General features: G+C 40.8%; 1 protein-coding gene across 5 annotated transcripts in view; it reads left to right on the top strand.

Annotated features, from left to right (window-relative positions):
• atp11b (ATPase phospholipid transporting 11B (putative)) overlaps positions 1 to 15,511 on the top strand; it is a 42,010-nt gene that overhangs the window by 11,104 nt on the left and 15,395 nt on the right. For all 5 annotated transcript variants that reach the window (XM_053430062.1, XM_053430061.1, XM_053430063.1 and 2 more), the window contains 22 exons: positions 1,112 to 1,215; positions 1,984 to 2,031; positions 2,353 to 2,417; positions 2,896 to 2,977; positions 3,063 to 3,213; positions 3,966 to 4,163; positions 4,321 to 4,479; positions 4,683 to 4,864; positions 6,040 to 6,108; positions 6,301 to 6,374; positions 6,590 to 6,693; positions 7,510 to 7,691; positions 9,522 to 9,725; positions 9,838 to 9,991; positions 10,190 to 10,292; positions 10,383 to 10,528; positions 10,751 to 10,810; positions 11,310 to 11,437; positions 11,688 to 11,826; positions 13,450 to 13,515; positions 14,088 to 14,191; positions 14,597 to 14,762. In XM_053430062.1, coding sequence (XP_053286037.1) covers positions 1,112 to 1,215; positions 1,984 to 2,031; positions 2,353 to 2,417; positions 2,896 to 2,977; positions 3,063 to 3,213; positions 3,966 to 4,163; positions 4,321 to 4,479; positions 4,683 to 4,864; positions 6,040 to 6,108; positions 6,301 to 6,374; positions 6,590 to 6,693; positions 7,510 to 7,691; positions 9,522 to 9,725; positions 9,838 to 9,991; positions 10,190 to 10,292; positions 10,383 to 10,528; positions 10,751 to 10,810; positions 11,310 to 11,437; positions 11,688 to 11,826; positions 13,450 to 13,515; positions 14,088 to 14,191; positions 14,597 to 14,762 — 2,688 coding nt within the window. The remainder of the gene's footprint in view (positions 1 to 1,111; positions 1,216 to 1,983; positions 2,032 to 2,352; positions 2,418 to 2,895; positions 2,978 to 3,062; positions 3,214 to 3,965; positions 4,164 to 4,320; positions 4,480 to 4,682; positions 4,865 to 6,039; positions 6,109 to 6,300; positions 6,375 to 6,589; positions 6,694 to 7,509; positions 7,692 to 9,521; positions 9,726 to 9,837; positions 9,992 to 10,189; positions 10,293 to 10,382; positions 10,529 to 10,750; positions 10,811 to 11,309; positions 11,438 to 11,687; positions 11,827 to 13,449; positions 13,516 to 14,087; positions 14,192 to 14,596; positions 14,763 to 15,511) is intronic.

The following is a 15,511-nucleotide window of genomic DNA, read 5'->3' as shown; positions in this document are numbered from 1 at the left end:
TCCATAACTGGCTCTGGGATTCAAACCTGCAAACTCCACAAGCCTGCTGCAGCACCTTAAAGAGGGGCTGTCGAGTACAAACACTCAATAAACTTAAGATTCAGTAAAAACTAAAGTTTTGTGTTGTGTAGCCTTGTGTTGTGAGGCACTGCAGCAAGTGGAGATTTAGGAATCTACTTAACAGTGATAGCTGCAGTGAGGCGCACTGATGGTCCTGAAACACAAGGCTAATTGAACCTCATATTGAAGCTTTAAGCAGCGATAGCCTTATTGAGACTCACCGTTTGCATATATTGAGAATTTGTCTATAATTGGTCAGAAGATGGAGTTGGCAGACCTTTGTCAGCAAAACATATTTCAGTGCTAAACTCTCTTATACCCTCTCCTCTTCCCTCTCTTCCTCACCTCCCAGGCTTGCCAGAGGCTATTTAGCCTAATTGTCTCTCTAACGGTTTCCTGCTGCTGCTGTTAAAGTTTATTTATACAAATTAGGGGAGTTGTTGTTTTGGTCTAGTAATGTGTTTGTACAGTTAATGTAGCCTTTTGAGATATTCATAGGTCTCTATCTAATCTCCACTGCAGCTGTTTGCCTTCTGTGTACTGCAGTCATACTGCAGTAGTACCTATCCTTTAGGAGTATCTTAACACAGACTGTCAGAATACTGCAGCGTCAGTATCACTGGATCACATATCTGTAGATATCTGTTCTGGAAAGTGGCTGCAGACTTGGGTGTGAGAGAGCTAACAACTCAAAAGGACAACGTTTCTTTAGGTAATACTTAATACAGTAGTGAAAGCTTTATTTATATAGCACCTAAGTATATGATAACATAAATATCAGATGTTGAAGAACTTTCCTCTAAAAATATATTTTATGCAATGTTTAAAAACAGGTAAAGTTCTAGTCTCCTCAGGCAAGGAGTCGCTGAGCCAACAGCAAGTGTTGTTTGTAAGATCTTAGATTCTGGCCTGGAGCATAGGAATTGAGTGTCTCTATACCAAAGCTGGGGGCCAGACCTTTCTGAGCTTTAAAAATAATTAAAAGAATCACATTTAACGTATCTTTCTGGATCATTAACTGTCCTTGTGTATTGTGTTGGTATGTTTGTAGACCCACTTCTCTGTGGCGGAGACATCTGTGTGTCAGTCAGTGTCCCGGCTGGAGTCTCTGCAGGCTGTGGTGGAGTGTCAACAGCCAGACGCTGACCTGTACAGGTAATCTGCCCCTGCCTATAGCCACACCCACACACAAAGCACTCCCAGCTAAACCCATATTACAACATTGGACAATTTGTTTCCGCAAAATTAGGTTAATTAAATTAGCTATAATTAGATTTTTGTGTGAATAATCTTTTATTTTTATTTTTGGTTGACAATTTATTGCTCTTAGGCTGTAAATAAAGAAAGTTAATTTTACATATTTAATTTAGAATCCATTATATTCACTAGACCTAATTTCTTATATGGTAATAACATGTGTGCTGAGAGGCTGAGTATCTCTGTGGCAGAGATGCAGTGGGATGAAAAGGAAGATCATTACAGGCTGAAATGCCTCATTGCTTTCTAAATGAAATCTAGATGAAACTAAAAGTATCATCTCTGAATCTGCCTGTTTCCTTTGTTTAACATTATTACTTTTTGTGAACATAGATTTTACTCTCACAGTTACAGAAACGCTGTTCACCACAGAGCTCGTTCTCTGTCGGTCCAAGGGCTCAGTAAAACTACACAAGCTGCAGAGACATTAATCTTAACGCCTGTCAGAATCTGACTAAGGGGGAGAAATGTGATTTCTGACCGTCTGTATATAAATACAGACTTTACAGTTACCAGGTTATGGCTGAGCCTGTGAAAGCCTTTCCAATCATTTCATGAATGGACATGATTTCTTCCTCTCTGTGTGTGCGTGTGCTTGCGTGCACACACCTTTTAGTTACTGCCTCTCTCAGTCCACTCATCTGAAATTCCTTTGGTCTTTTCCAGGTTTGTTGGTCGGATTACGGTGACAGAGCACGGGGAGGAGATTGTCAGGTGAGATCAGATTTATCCAGCTGGTTGAACTCATAATTATAAATGTGCAAGAGGAACTAAAGACATTCAAAACAGGATGATGAAGGCTTTTAGAAGAGCACCAAGAGTTTTTTGTCCCTGGATAATGTTAGAAAATACCCACTGATTCAAAAAAGAGTTAATTCGCAGAATGCATTATGAAATGTGAATGATTAATTATGTTTACAAAATATGTATGAGCCTCATGCACTGTTTTTATAAAGGTCTTGTTAGTACCAGAGTCATAGAACCACATCTGTCTTTGTCTGTATTTATATATTTTTATGTTTGCTCTCATGTCAGACCTCTAGGCCCGGAGAATTTACTGCTGCGAGGGGCCAGGTTGAAAAATACCAAAGAGATTTTTGGTGAGTCGATACAGTGAGAAGCACAATACATGATTCAACTGAGAAGGAAGCAAAGAAAATCTGTGTGTTGCAATGGGGAGATTCAAGTTGACCTGAGAGAGAGAAAGAAAGACAAAATATATTTGCTCGAGAACAAATGGCTTGTGAATTACCTCCAGTGGAGAATGGAAGCATGAGAACAGGCGGATGCAGCTTTGTTTGCTGAGATACAAACAGGGCCAAGCTCCGTGGACATTATGGGAAGGGCAGGTTGCTAATTATCATATGGCTGAAGTCAGATTATGTTAACTGAAGACTGTGCTTGTAGACTGGATAATAAAAGGGTTTGACTGTAATGTATGATAGTGTATGCTGCTGTTGTAATTGCTTGGCATGGGAAACTCAAGCCAAGGATCTGCCAGGGACACTTGGAGAATTTTGATGTCTTATACGCATTATCAATAGACCATAGTCTCACAATCCAACTCTGCTGTTGTAGCTGTGGCAGTTTACACAGGGATGGAGTCCAAGATGGCCCTCAACTATAAGTGCAAGTCCCAGAAGCGCTCTGCAGTGGAGAAGTAAGCACTTTTCTGTTGCCTCTCAAGTTCCTGCTTCCGAATATACTTAATAAAACATTCCACTTAACATAATTTCCTGTGTCAGGTCCATGAATACCTTCCTACTCATCTACCTGGGCATCCTGCTGTTCGAAGCGGTACTCAGCACCATCCTGAAGTACGCCTGGCAGGCTGAGAACAAGTGGGACGAGCCCTTCTACAACCAAAAGACTGAACAGGAGAAAAACAGCAGTCCGGTTAGTCTGCTTGGAAATAAGCTGCAGCTCAACACATTCTTATTGATTAGTTTCTTGTTAGTACTGCAGGCTATCAGCGGCAGAGACAGGAGGAAGAGAGATATTCGACATTATGTTTTTTTCACCTTCATCCACTTTCCTCTTTCTACTTCCTGTCACCTACGGATATACTTACACGAAGGTAGTGAAGATATAAAGATGTACAATAGTTTGAATCCTCGTGTATACACACAGTCGGGAGGTTGGTGTTTCAAGAATTTGTGACTGGGCATAATAGAGGAAGTGCCCGACACAGGACAAGTGTGCTCGCCCATCAGCCGGCCTGCCAACACCAATCAGTCAGCAGCCTCTATGTATTAAGACAGAGACAATAAAGTTGTAAACTGGACATCCTGCTCACTGTAGACCGAGCCGAATAACAGCAATAAAACAATGGCTATGTTTTTAGATATAGTGCCACGCTGACCCTGTTAGAGTCTAAACCTTTTACCAATTGTCTCGTAGACTTTCATTACTCCAGGTCTAACATCTTATTATCACTTATTCATAGCTGGCGATACTCGGGCTGCTTTCATTTAAAAAGGATTAGTGTGAGTGTGAAATAGACGTGCATTAAGCACATCTATTTTGCTGTCTCACCATTACCCCTTATAGTTTAAGACAACACACCCTGTTCACATTTGTCAAGTTTAAGTTTCACTCCTCTTGTGTATCATCCTAATAAAAACGTGATTCTCTCCTGCCTCCTTCAGATCTTGAAGTTCATCTCGGACTTCTTGGCATTTTTGGTTCTCTACAACTTCATCATCCCAATCTCACTGTACGTTACTGTGGAGATGCAGAAGTTCCTGGGCTCCTTTTTCATTGGCTGGGATTTGGACCTTTACCACGAGGAAACTGACGAGAAAGCTCAGGTCAACACCTCCGACCTCAATGAGGAGCTGGGGCAGGTAGGGAGAAGAAGTACACACACACACACAGTGAAAGTCTAAGAACCGCTATGATTAATTGATAATACTGGCGTTTCTTTATTATTTACAACATCTCTCCCTCTCCTTCAGTCAGTCCTAACCTACATGTGCACTGTTGTGTGTTTCTGTCTTCCAGGTGGAATATGTTTTTACCGATAAGACGGGTACGCTAACAGAAAACGAGATGCATTTCCGTGAGTGTTCCATTAATGGAACAAAGTACCGGGAGGTTAATGGCAAACTGGTTCCAGAGGGAATGACTGACGATTCACCGGATGGTTCTAGGCCTCACCTGGTAACTCAAAAACATACACATATTACATGCATTTTCTCTTGGCTGACATACAAAGACACACAATGTCACTTATAGCTTTTTTCCTTTGGCTGTTTATATACTCAGCTATAGATAATTAGACTAATACACAGACGTAGAACTGCGAAAGTTCATCACCCAAGATGTTTCTTCCTCTCTCATCTTCCCGTCTTCTCTCGTTACAGATCGGTGAGGAATTGTTATTTATCCAGGCGGTGTCATTGTGTCACACGGTTCATATCAGCTACGACCAACCCGACTGCCTGATTGGAGACCCGTTCTCCCACTCAAACGGTTTCTCTTCTAATCACATGGAGTACTACGCCTCTTCCCCAGACGAGAAAGCTTTAGTAGAGGCAGCGAAGAGGTGAGGCTCCATGAGAGACTAGAACCTAGAAATATGGTAATAGATGAGAGCTGATGTTGACCAAAGGTATCAATTAAGGTAGAGTTTGTAGTTTACCAAATCTTTAATATGTGTGATTGTTACAACACAGGTAATTTCAGGCTTTATTGTCTATGTTAGGATGACGGTGATAGTAAAAAACAAATAACTTTTGAAAACTATTCGTAAAGTTTGAGTTGAAAGTGTCCAGTGTTTTCAGTCTCAGGCTACTGTCGGTATAATAAAAGAACTCCGGCTTTATTGGGGCCAGAAATTACCTGTCACAATATATAGGCATTTTATTAGCTTTATATAAATCCTGGCTGTAGACGTAAGGTTAAAGTCTACGTGCTGTTCTACCTCTCCTGACTGTCAGCTGCTGAGGGACATTAAAAATCCCGTGGAGGTCAGAGTGCTGGCTAAATGGACTTTTTCCTCAGTCACTTGTTGTTTATTTTATTGCTCCCAGAAATCCAGCACAGGCAGCAACTTGATGTCAAGGGGGTGGTTGAAAAACGGGACATTCCACCATACCTGTGCAAAAGGGAGGTTGTAGAAGCTGGAGAAGAAATTAAAAACGTGGAGAATTGATGATTAGGAAATGTGGCTGTGTAGGGCCCATCTAAATATTCTGACTCGTGTGTCAAGATTTTAATAGGGCATCTAGTCAGTAATTCTTGTCAATGCAGTTTATCGAACCATTAAATAAAATTATGTTGAGCGGTAAGGGACTGCACCCATGACCCTGCGGCTCCGTGCTCCACTGAACCACCGAGCATCTGTGATGATATAAAGCAAAAGGCGACACAGTCGGAGTTCTGATCTCATAAAACACAAACATGATCAGACTGAATATGTTGGAACGTTTTCAAGGAACAGTCACATTAGAACAAAAAGGTCCTAAATTGCATTACCTTGTTTGGAGTCTTGGTTTTCTATTGGTTCACCTGAGTTTTATTAGGATTCACCTTTTCCTACAGTCTGAGCACATGACAGAAACTGAGATAGATAGATTATTTAATGGTCTGAAAAAGGGCAATGGATAAAAGTTACAGCTTTTTGTTTTTTTAAAGGATCGTATTTCTGATATCTTGAAGGTCAAAGTCTTCGTTCTCCAGAGAATTTTAATCAATAACTTCTGTCCTCCCTTTTCCCAGAATCGGAGTGGCCTTCAGTGGCAGCAGCGGAGACTCCCTGGAAATCAAAACATTTGGCAAGTTAGAGAAGTACGTCTCACCCTGAGTTTCTCTCAATATCACCAATACTCAAAATATTATTGTTGGCTGTGAAGTGAAGCTTATTTTCTCGGTAACATTAGTTTATATGTCTTAAAGTTACCCTTCTTGTGTTCAGCTATTTAAGTGCATGACTGTTTAGAGATGTGGCTCAGTCCAAACATGCTGTCTTTGCTCACTCAGGTACAAACTGCTCCATGTGTTAGAGTTTGATGCTGATCGCAGGAGGATGAGCGTCATACTCCAGACTCCCTCAGGTAACACTATGTTCTACCTCTCTGCACTTTTGGGAAATGGTAGATCTAGTGCATTCAAAAGGCGATTTTTATCCAGCCTACTTCACAAATTCCCACTCACTGATGCAATGGACCGAATAACGCAACTGCAGTTTGATAATATGGTTGAAGACATGCACATTACATATTATATATGAATATAAGCATGTTGTTTTTTGCATATCTTGACTTTTAAGGAGATCAAGTGCTGTTTACCAAGGGAGCAGAGTCCGCCATCTTGCCTTTCAGCACCAGTGGTGAGATAGAGAAGACGAGACTGCACGTTGATGAGTTTGCTCTGGTGAGGAGTCGTTTGTTTATTAAATGAAATGCACTTCTTGTGTCTGAGAATCTTTACCAGGAACTTTCTTCATCGTTGGATTACTGATTTGTATTCAGTGGTTATTGGTCAGCAAATAATTCCAAATCCATCAGTTTATTAGATTGAACATCATAAAATCAATAACAAAGCATAAAACCATCATCCAGCAGCCGCTCTGGAGTGTATTAAATACGACTTTCTGTGAATGTGCTGATGAACTGGAGTCACATTGATTTGAACAAACTATGTTTACCAAACCAAACACGTCAGAGAATGTCTGAATATTATGATGAATAATTCAAATATTTGACTGTGAAAATATTTCCTCAAGCACACGGTGGTTTGTGTGAGTTGATGTGTAGGCCTGACATTTGACAACATTGTAGTAATTACTTCTGGCTCTGTCGGTCTCTGTTCCCATTAGACTGTAAATTCTTCACTGCAACAGCCACACACACACTCGCACACAAACAGGCGTATCTGTCCCCCACATCATGTAATCTGACATCAGTACCCAGGAGTCGGTGCTCAGGACTGGGTTGATTTGTGGTCGTCGACCCCTCAGGCCGGTTCCCTGATTTAAAGCCAAGCTTTGATAATTAGTTTTTCTGTTATTTCTCTTTTATTCGTATTCCTTTCCCACATCCTCTTGACCTACTGTTCCTTTCCTCATGAACTTGTCCGTTATTGTTTATCTTTATTTTATCTTTTGTTGTTATTATTTCTCGTCTTATATGCTTTCTCATATCTCTTGTTTTTCTCTTCCCATCCCTCACCCACCTCCTCCGACCACAGAAAGGTTTGCGGACCCTGGTGGTCGCATGTCGTCACTTCAGCCCAGAGGAGTACATGGATGTGGACAGGCGACTGAATGGCGCCCGCACTGCTCTGCAGCAGAGGGAGGAGAGACTTCAGGAGGCCTTCAGCTACATCGAGAAAGACCTGCAGGTCCTGGGAGCAACAGGGGTGGAGGACAAGTATGAACATTTAAAGGATAAATCGCACTATTATCATCTTATTGTTGCCATTAATACTTGATTTCATTACATTCACAACTCAATACATTGGAAAAACCCATGACAGCCTGCCAGTGCCTTCCAAACTGGCAGCATTAGCTTCAGACAAACAGGACAAACACTGTGGTGTCTGTGCTTCGGTTCTGTGACTGACTCAGTACGCTCAACAGGAAGCTGGAGCCAGCTTGTGCTTGTGTTAGTTTATGATAAAGAATGGAATACCTGGGATTTGTCCAGAGGCAAAGATTCAGCTAAATGAAATAAAAAAAGATATTCACCTTCCATATAATGTCCGACACGATGTGTTTTTTAATGAGCACCGTTTAGAGGTTCTGTTAAGTGGATTTTTTCTTTTAAATTAAGACAGAGTCAGGTTTGCAGTTTCCCCCACTTTGAGTCTTTATGCTAAGCTAATCACCTGCTGGCTATTAGCGGTATCGATCACATAGTCTCAAGAAATTGGATAAACCATCAAACTATTCCATTAAAATAGAGCCAATTAGAATACATGATGTGAAAGCCACTTTAAATTCCCAACATACAGTATGATGCTATATATGTTTTTGTATCATGTGTTGCAACTGGCAAAGTAAATATCATATTGCCACCGGGTAAAGCATATGGTTTATATCCACATTGTTTCTTTTAAACAACTGTTTCTCTTATATAGTACTAACATGTTTTACTCTTTAAGCTGCATGTGCACTTTTCAATGTGCTTAGAATGAGACCTACATCTCATTGCAGCCCCAAAAGTAAAGTGCTGATACCCAACCAAGTTTATTTCTGTTTTTAATAAATGCCAAAGTCGAAAGTCCCAAATAGAAAAACTAGTGCTTCATAAAACAGTAGAAAACACACTGCTAGGAACAGGCAGCTCGACAGTGGGAGGGAGAATCTAACAGAGGACCAACGTACAGTCTGCAGGGAGATGGAGACGCCACCTCGCTGAGAATCTCTGGAAATGAATGTTGATATGTGTTTGCATCCGCTCACCATCTGCTCCTCGCATAAGCCTCGCGCTTCTCCCACTCCATTTATATCTCTGCCCTCTCGCTCTCTCTCCCCCCCCTCCTCTCTCTCTCTCTCTCTCTCTCTCTCTCTCTCTCTCTCTCTCTCTCTCTCTCTCTCTGCTGTTCTGTTTTTCTATCTGGGATGAATTCCTCCTCGGGCACATATGGTCACAATCACAGGACCTCATCTATTATAGAAGACAACACCAGGAATTCCTTCCTCTTCTTTTTTGTCGAGAAAAAAACAAAAAACAGAGTCATGGTAATATTATACCGTATTCATTTTATCGGTCAGGCTCTAAGAGATGCTGTCAATAACAAAAAGTGCTACTGCACAGAGACGTCAGAGAAAAAGGTCATGGATGCTTAGATCCTTTGGTTTTATCTTTTGCTGTTTGAGACGTCTGTTCAACTTCCTATTAGTCAAACCATATTTATTTGTTAATTTGTTGCTTGGTTTCTTAAAAACCTGTTTGTCCACACTCAGACTAAACCTGTCCAATAAAAGAAGCTTTAGGGAAAATGCCCCCTACATTCATCTAATTACTCTTATTGAGTTACGACTAATCTAGTTTACTAACAAGCCTCCAGGGTGTGACCACATTAAGTGCTAAGCAACAAAAACACCAGGTTTGAATGTCAGTCTCATCTAGTTACACCACCTCACCCACATGTACAAAACTAAATATCCTTAAAGTTCAAATCACCGGAGAGTTGACCTGGTTTCATTTGACCAAACATGCACATGGAGTATATTCTCTCTTCCTTGTGTCCCTCAGACTCCAAGACAAAGTGCAGGAGACCATTGAGGCTTTGCGGCTGGCAGGGATCAAAGTATGGGTGCTGACAGGGGACAAACACGAAACCGCGGTCAGTGTCAGCCTGTCCTGTGGTCACTTTCACCGAACCATGAACATCCTGGAGCTTCTGCAGCAGCGCTCAGACAACGAGTGTGCCGAGCAGCTCCGCATACTGGCCCGGAGGTGAGCGCGTGATCCTCCTTCTGAGAAATATAGAATCTACATATCAGATTTATTTGGATACCAGTCATTTGATTAATACATTTTCTGACATGTTGTCTCTGTTTGCCCTCAGGATAAAGGAGGACCATGTCATACAGCACGGGCTGGTCGTGGATGGAGCCAGTCTCTCTTTAGCATTGAGGGGGCACGAGAAGCTCTTCATGGAAGTGTGTAAAAACTGTTCGGCTGTGTTGTGCTGCCGCATGGCCCCACTACAGAAAGCAAAGGTACCAGTGCTTTGCCACTCACACAACTCGCCTCAACAAATCAAAACTACTTTTGGAGAGGAATGAATCTTTTGACAATATTCTGACATGAGCTAAATCACAAACTCTCATTGTTTTAGTAAAGTCAAAGGTTCTATTCTAGCTTTGTGTTTGCTCTGAAACTCAGTCCAGAAATCAGTATTACTGTTTTCTGTCCAGGTGGTACGTCTTTTTAAAACATCTCCGGAGAAACCCATCACCTTAGCTATTGGAGATGGAGCTAATGATGTCAGTATGATACAGGAAGCCCACGTGGGCATAGGTAACAACTCAACACACACACACTCACACACTCAGCTGTAGTTGTATACTGCTCTTTCTTCTCTAACATGTGTTTGTGTGTCTCCTCCAGGTATCATGGGTAAGGAGGGTCGTCAGGCCGTGAGAAACAGTGACTATGCAATTGCCAGGTTTAGGTTCCTGTCTAAACTACTGCTGGTCCACGGTCACTTCTACTACATTCGAATAGCTACCCTTGTACAGTACTTTTTCTACAAGGTGAGTGAAACTTCTGAATTTGAATTTCTTTCTACAAGATCATTCCTTCTTTTGACTATTCCTTAGACTTTATAGACGTAGATTCAGATACTGATGCAAATACCAGTAAACAAACATATTCTAATTTATAGAAATGGTTTTTAAATGAGGCTCTAGATTGTGTTTAATTAAGTCTTCTTCACTGCACCTCGTATAACATTTCTTTCTGTCTCTCTTTTCTAGAATGTGTGTTTTATTACGCCCCAGTTTTTATACCAGTTCTTCTGTTTGTTTTCACAACAAGTAAGTAACTTTATGTCTCTCATATTTGTCATCTGTTGTTTTGTTTGTTTTGTCTCATCTTGGGATAAAAATACCTGAACAACAGAAAACTGCATGGATACAGTTTTTTCTGTTTTTAGTTTTTTGGTAAGAACCTCATTGAGATTCAGTCATTTTGAGTTTCTGCCACATTCAAATGTTGAATCTCTAATTTCTCTCAAATGTATTAACACATTAATATGACACAGCTTTACAACTTGGGAGTTAATGTTTATACGATGCATTTGCTCTATCACACCATTAACACACTAAATCTGATCACAAGGATCAAATCCCAACCTTCTACCACAATATGTAAATAATATATCTCATGAACACAGAAAAGATATTGCCACCATTATATTTTGATTTGCATAATATATCTGACTCTTCAACATCCCTGCCTGTCATGTTTGGTTCGATGAGCTGTGGATAAAGTTGATAAGCTTGTGTTGAGTGACATGTTGTCTTGTCATCCCAGACTCTGTACGACAGTGTTTATCTAACACTCTACAACATCTGCTTCACCTCGCTGCCCATACTGGTGTTCAGCCTGTTTGAACAGCTGGTCCATCCGCACGTCCTGCAGAACAAACCTGGCCTGTACAGGTAAGCCTGTTGATCCATTGTTTGTGGGAAGCTACTCTAGCAAAGGTGGCTGAGAGAGATTTCATGCATCATTTAATTTGGATCAAGTAGTTTGAGTTTGTTGCCGTGTACATCTTGTTTGGTCTACATGTTATGAAACGTTTTTTTCTGAATCAATCTGTAAATTAACTTACCATCATCATACTATCAAGTGTTACACTGAACTTTTTCTCTGTTCTCTAAAGTAAACGATAATGTTTGTATCCTACAGGGACATTAGCAAAAACGCTCTGCTGTCTTTTCGGACCTTCCTGTACTGGACATTGTTGGGCTTCTGTCACGCCTTCATCTTCTTCTTTGGATCGTACATCCTGATGGGAGAAGACACCACACTTATGGGCAACGGACAGGTCTGTGTGTGTGTCTGTGTGTGTGTGTGAGAGAGAAGATGTACTACATGGTTTTTATTCTGTCGGAATCCTCGCTGAGAAGATCTTTACATAAATCACATTAGGGAAATGTTGCTTGAGGGCAAACAAGACGGGCAGTAAAGAAAAGCAAGATAACGTTTGTGTGCATGTTATGATGAATTATTGATGGTACTTGTTGCCTGCTGGTTTCTCCCCAGTTACTTACTCTCCCACTCCCTCATTCTGTCTCTGTATTTAACAGCCTCTTAAATAGCGCATGTTCGTCACTCACTTGTTACTTAACAATTTCTTGTAATTTGTAACTTTTCTTCTTGTCATATCTTCTGTGCCTCTGGTTCTTCACAAAATTAGTTTTCTTCTCTTTCCTTTCCCACTGCATATCTTGTCTAAAGTTTGGTATTCCAGCAAGCACTCATATTGCTCTCTGTCTCTCTCTCTCTGGTTATTTTTCTCTATCTTTTGTTGATTACTCTTTTTTTTCCTTCTGCCTTCACGCTGTGCATGTCTTCAGATCTTGCGAGCTAACAGGCAGTTGGTAAGAGTCTGCTCTACAGCTGAATGCATGTCTCCTTGGGGGGGTTGAATGAGACTTATCAGAATGATTCCTCGTCTGATGTGTTGCTGTCTAATACAAAAAAAGACTCAGTTTTTCATATTTGAAACATTGCGATGAAGAGTTTTATGGCCATTATTTATGATTTGTCATTAGTCCACCAGTAAAATAGTCAGGCTCAAGTATATGATCAGGTTTCCATTCATTTTCCACAGACTTCAACAAGTCATAAGCATTCACACATACATTCATCATCACTTTTTTAAATATAGCAGATCAATTTCATGTGTATTCTCATCATATGTGCAGTTATATATTCTAGATTAATCTCATGGGCCGACAGATGCAGAGAGAATTTATTTCCTACACTGCTGCATCAACTTGATTTATACATTGTAATATTTATGACTTTTTAGAATAACCACGTCCAGTACATATGTTTGAAATATAAATAACTGCATGAGGTGAAAGGTAAATGAAAAGTGACACCAGGGCCTCACGAGTGGTTTTATCAGCAGTGATGGTTCACAGATAGATAATTAAACAAATGGACACAGAGATGAGAGTTTGTAGAATACTTTTTTACTTATGATATAAATAAACTACAGCTTGAACACTTTCCATTAAAGGGCCCAGAACTGTTGTCTTACCGCCCTGAGTTTCTCTCTGTTAGTCACCCAAATTACTCACTATTAGTTTTCAGAGCTGTGATTCCAACAGTGTCTTGAATTGGATGACAGAAGAAACAATGCCCCCCCCCCCTCCACCTCCTAAACACCAAGTAGAGTGATTCTCATATGAAGCCGAGCTCCCAGTGGCAGCGACACAGTGGGAGGGCAGGGACCCATTATAGACACCGCTACACCACACATCTTGTTAACTTAGGTTGTTATCCTGTAGAAGCTGTACAATACCCCAGGATAGGATATGTAACCATATCATTATATTACCACTTCTTTGGCAATGGTAATATGTATTAAATATATATGTAAGTCAACATAGGCACTATTTCACTGTTTAGTAATGTTGACTGTAATGTTTGTTAACAGATGTTTGGAAACTGGACTTTTGGAACGCTGGTCTTTACGGTTATGGTCATCACTGTCACATTAAAGGTAAGTTTAATCTCATGCTTTCACAACAACACAGCCTGTTGTTTTATTTATGACATTTTCTTTTACTGACATCATCTGGTGCTGACTTGGATTTCACACTGAGGTGTCAGTTGTTTACAGCAAACTAAGAATAGCACAGAACAACACAGACAAAATGAGTCAAAGCTAATTTAAAGCAAACTAAAGACCTTAATATTTATCTCAAGATTCAGAGAACTTGGAACCCCTTCACCCTTTAACGTTTTAGGCTAACTCCATGCTGTTGAATGCATCTTCCTTAGGAGGCTTCTATGTTTTTATGTAATTTTGCCACTTAACTAAATGCACTTAAAAATGATGGATTGTGTGAGAATTGGCGAGGTATAGGGTCAAGGTCCATAGGGACACACTCGTTCTACGGTGCCAATGTGAATTACAGTAAATTTTGAAGTATTAGAATGATGTCAGTGGCCATTAATAGGAGAAAATGATTTGTCCCAGGTTGAGGTCAAGGTTTCTTTAACAGCACTGAGGCAGATGTGTATATTTTATTTGGTGTCTTACGGCTCTCCATCTCATCTGTTTGATGACAGCTCGCTATAGAGACTCATTTCTGGACGTGGATGAACCATTTTGTGACCTGGGGTTCGATTGCCTTCTACTTCATCTTCTCTCTCTTCTACGGAGGAATCATCTGGTGAGAACAGTTCAGAATCTTTGTCGTTGTACGAAGCACTGCTTTAGAAATCAAAGAAAATTGTTTGCCATGGTATATCTGCCCCACTTAGATTCCACATACACCCTCCATACACCTATAAAGTGATTCTACAGAGCTTCACATCCGTCTTAAGTACTCTACCCAGTCCAGTCAGCTCTCAGACCAGCAGGAGCCATCCTGATAGAAAAGGACAATAATTAATATGTGTAGTAGGACATCTCAACGGGTCCTTATTTATGTGATGTCCCTAAGCCGCCCATGTCTGCCCACCCGTATAGTCTTAGTCCTGATGCTAACTTTAGCCAGACTGTCTCTGTCCCTCTAACGTGTAGCTGCTCCCCTTGGCTGCAAAGGGTAACAACTCTTTCTCTCCCTCCCCTCCAGGCCGTTCCTCCACAGCCAGGACATGTACTTTGTATTCGTGCAGCTGCTCTCCAGCGGTTCCGCCTGGTTTGCCATCATCATCATTGTCATAACTTGCCTCTTCCCGGATGTTGTGAAGAGGGTTTTTTACAGACATCTGCAGCCCACCAGCACGCAGAAGAGTCAGGTAACACAGAGGTTAATGGGAGAAAGTAGAAGGTGCGGTCAGGTCCTAGCATTCTTCTAAAATGGATTGTTCTGTCTTTGTCTAAAAACAAAAAAGGAAAAGGATCTTCTTTCAAATTGGCTGGGATTCTATTAGATTTGTGTTGCACCCTTCTGGCCGGACTCCAGAAAGTCCCTCTGGGCCACAGCAGCTCTCAAATCACTGTGTTAGTACAGTGAAATACGTTTGTCTGTCTACTGCTTTGTTACTCCCATATTTTTCCAGGGTTATCACTATGCTGCAGCTTCTCTGAGAACAGCAGATGTTTAGTTTATCTCCAACGTTGTGTTTGCTTATCGCTTTGCTCAACAACATTTTGAACATGTGAGTAGGATCCACTCAAAGACCTGGATCTGCATCACTTAGCCAACTATGGCTAATAGCCAAGTGACTGTAGCCAAGAATAAATCATTTTTATCGAGGTATATTCATGATATACAGAGTGCTGAAAGTCAAAGAAGGACACGATCAGAGAAAGAAGTAGGACAGAATGGTAACAGGTATGTAGAACAGAAATCAAGTATCAGGTAGATGTCGTAGTGGAATCAGAAGAAAGTTGTTGTGGCACAGGAGATTCTGAATGTGATTTTATTCCGAAAAATTAATCTATTTGTTTTATTGTCACCAAAGGATTAAGGGAGAGAACTTGAGGACTATATGTAGTTATATGACATCCTGTACATAGTCATCCCATATGGTGTCATGTTATT

Source organism: Pleuronectes platessa, chromosome 9, assembly GCF_947347685.1.
Source record: "Pleuronectes platessa chromosome 9, fPlePla1.1, whole genome shotgun sequence".
Lineage (NCBI taxonomy): Eukaryota > Metazoa > Chordata > Actinopteri > Pleuronectiformes > Pleuronectidae > Pleuronectes > Pleuronectes platessa.
The sequence above is the reverse complement of the archived record's forward strand: the minus strand, read 5'-3'. Positions and strand labels throughout refer to the sequence as shown.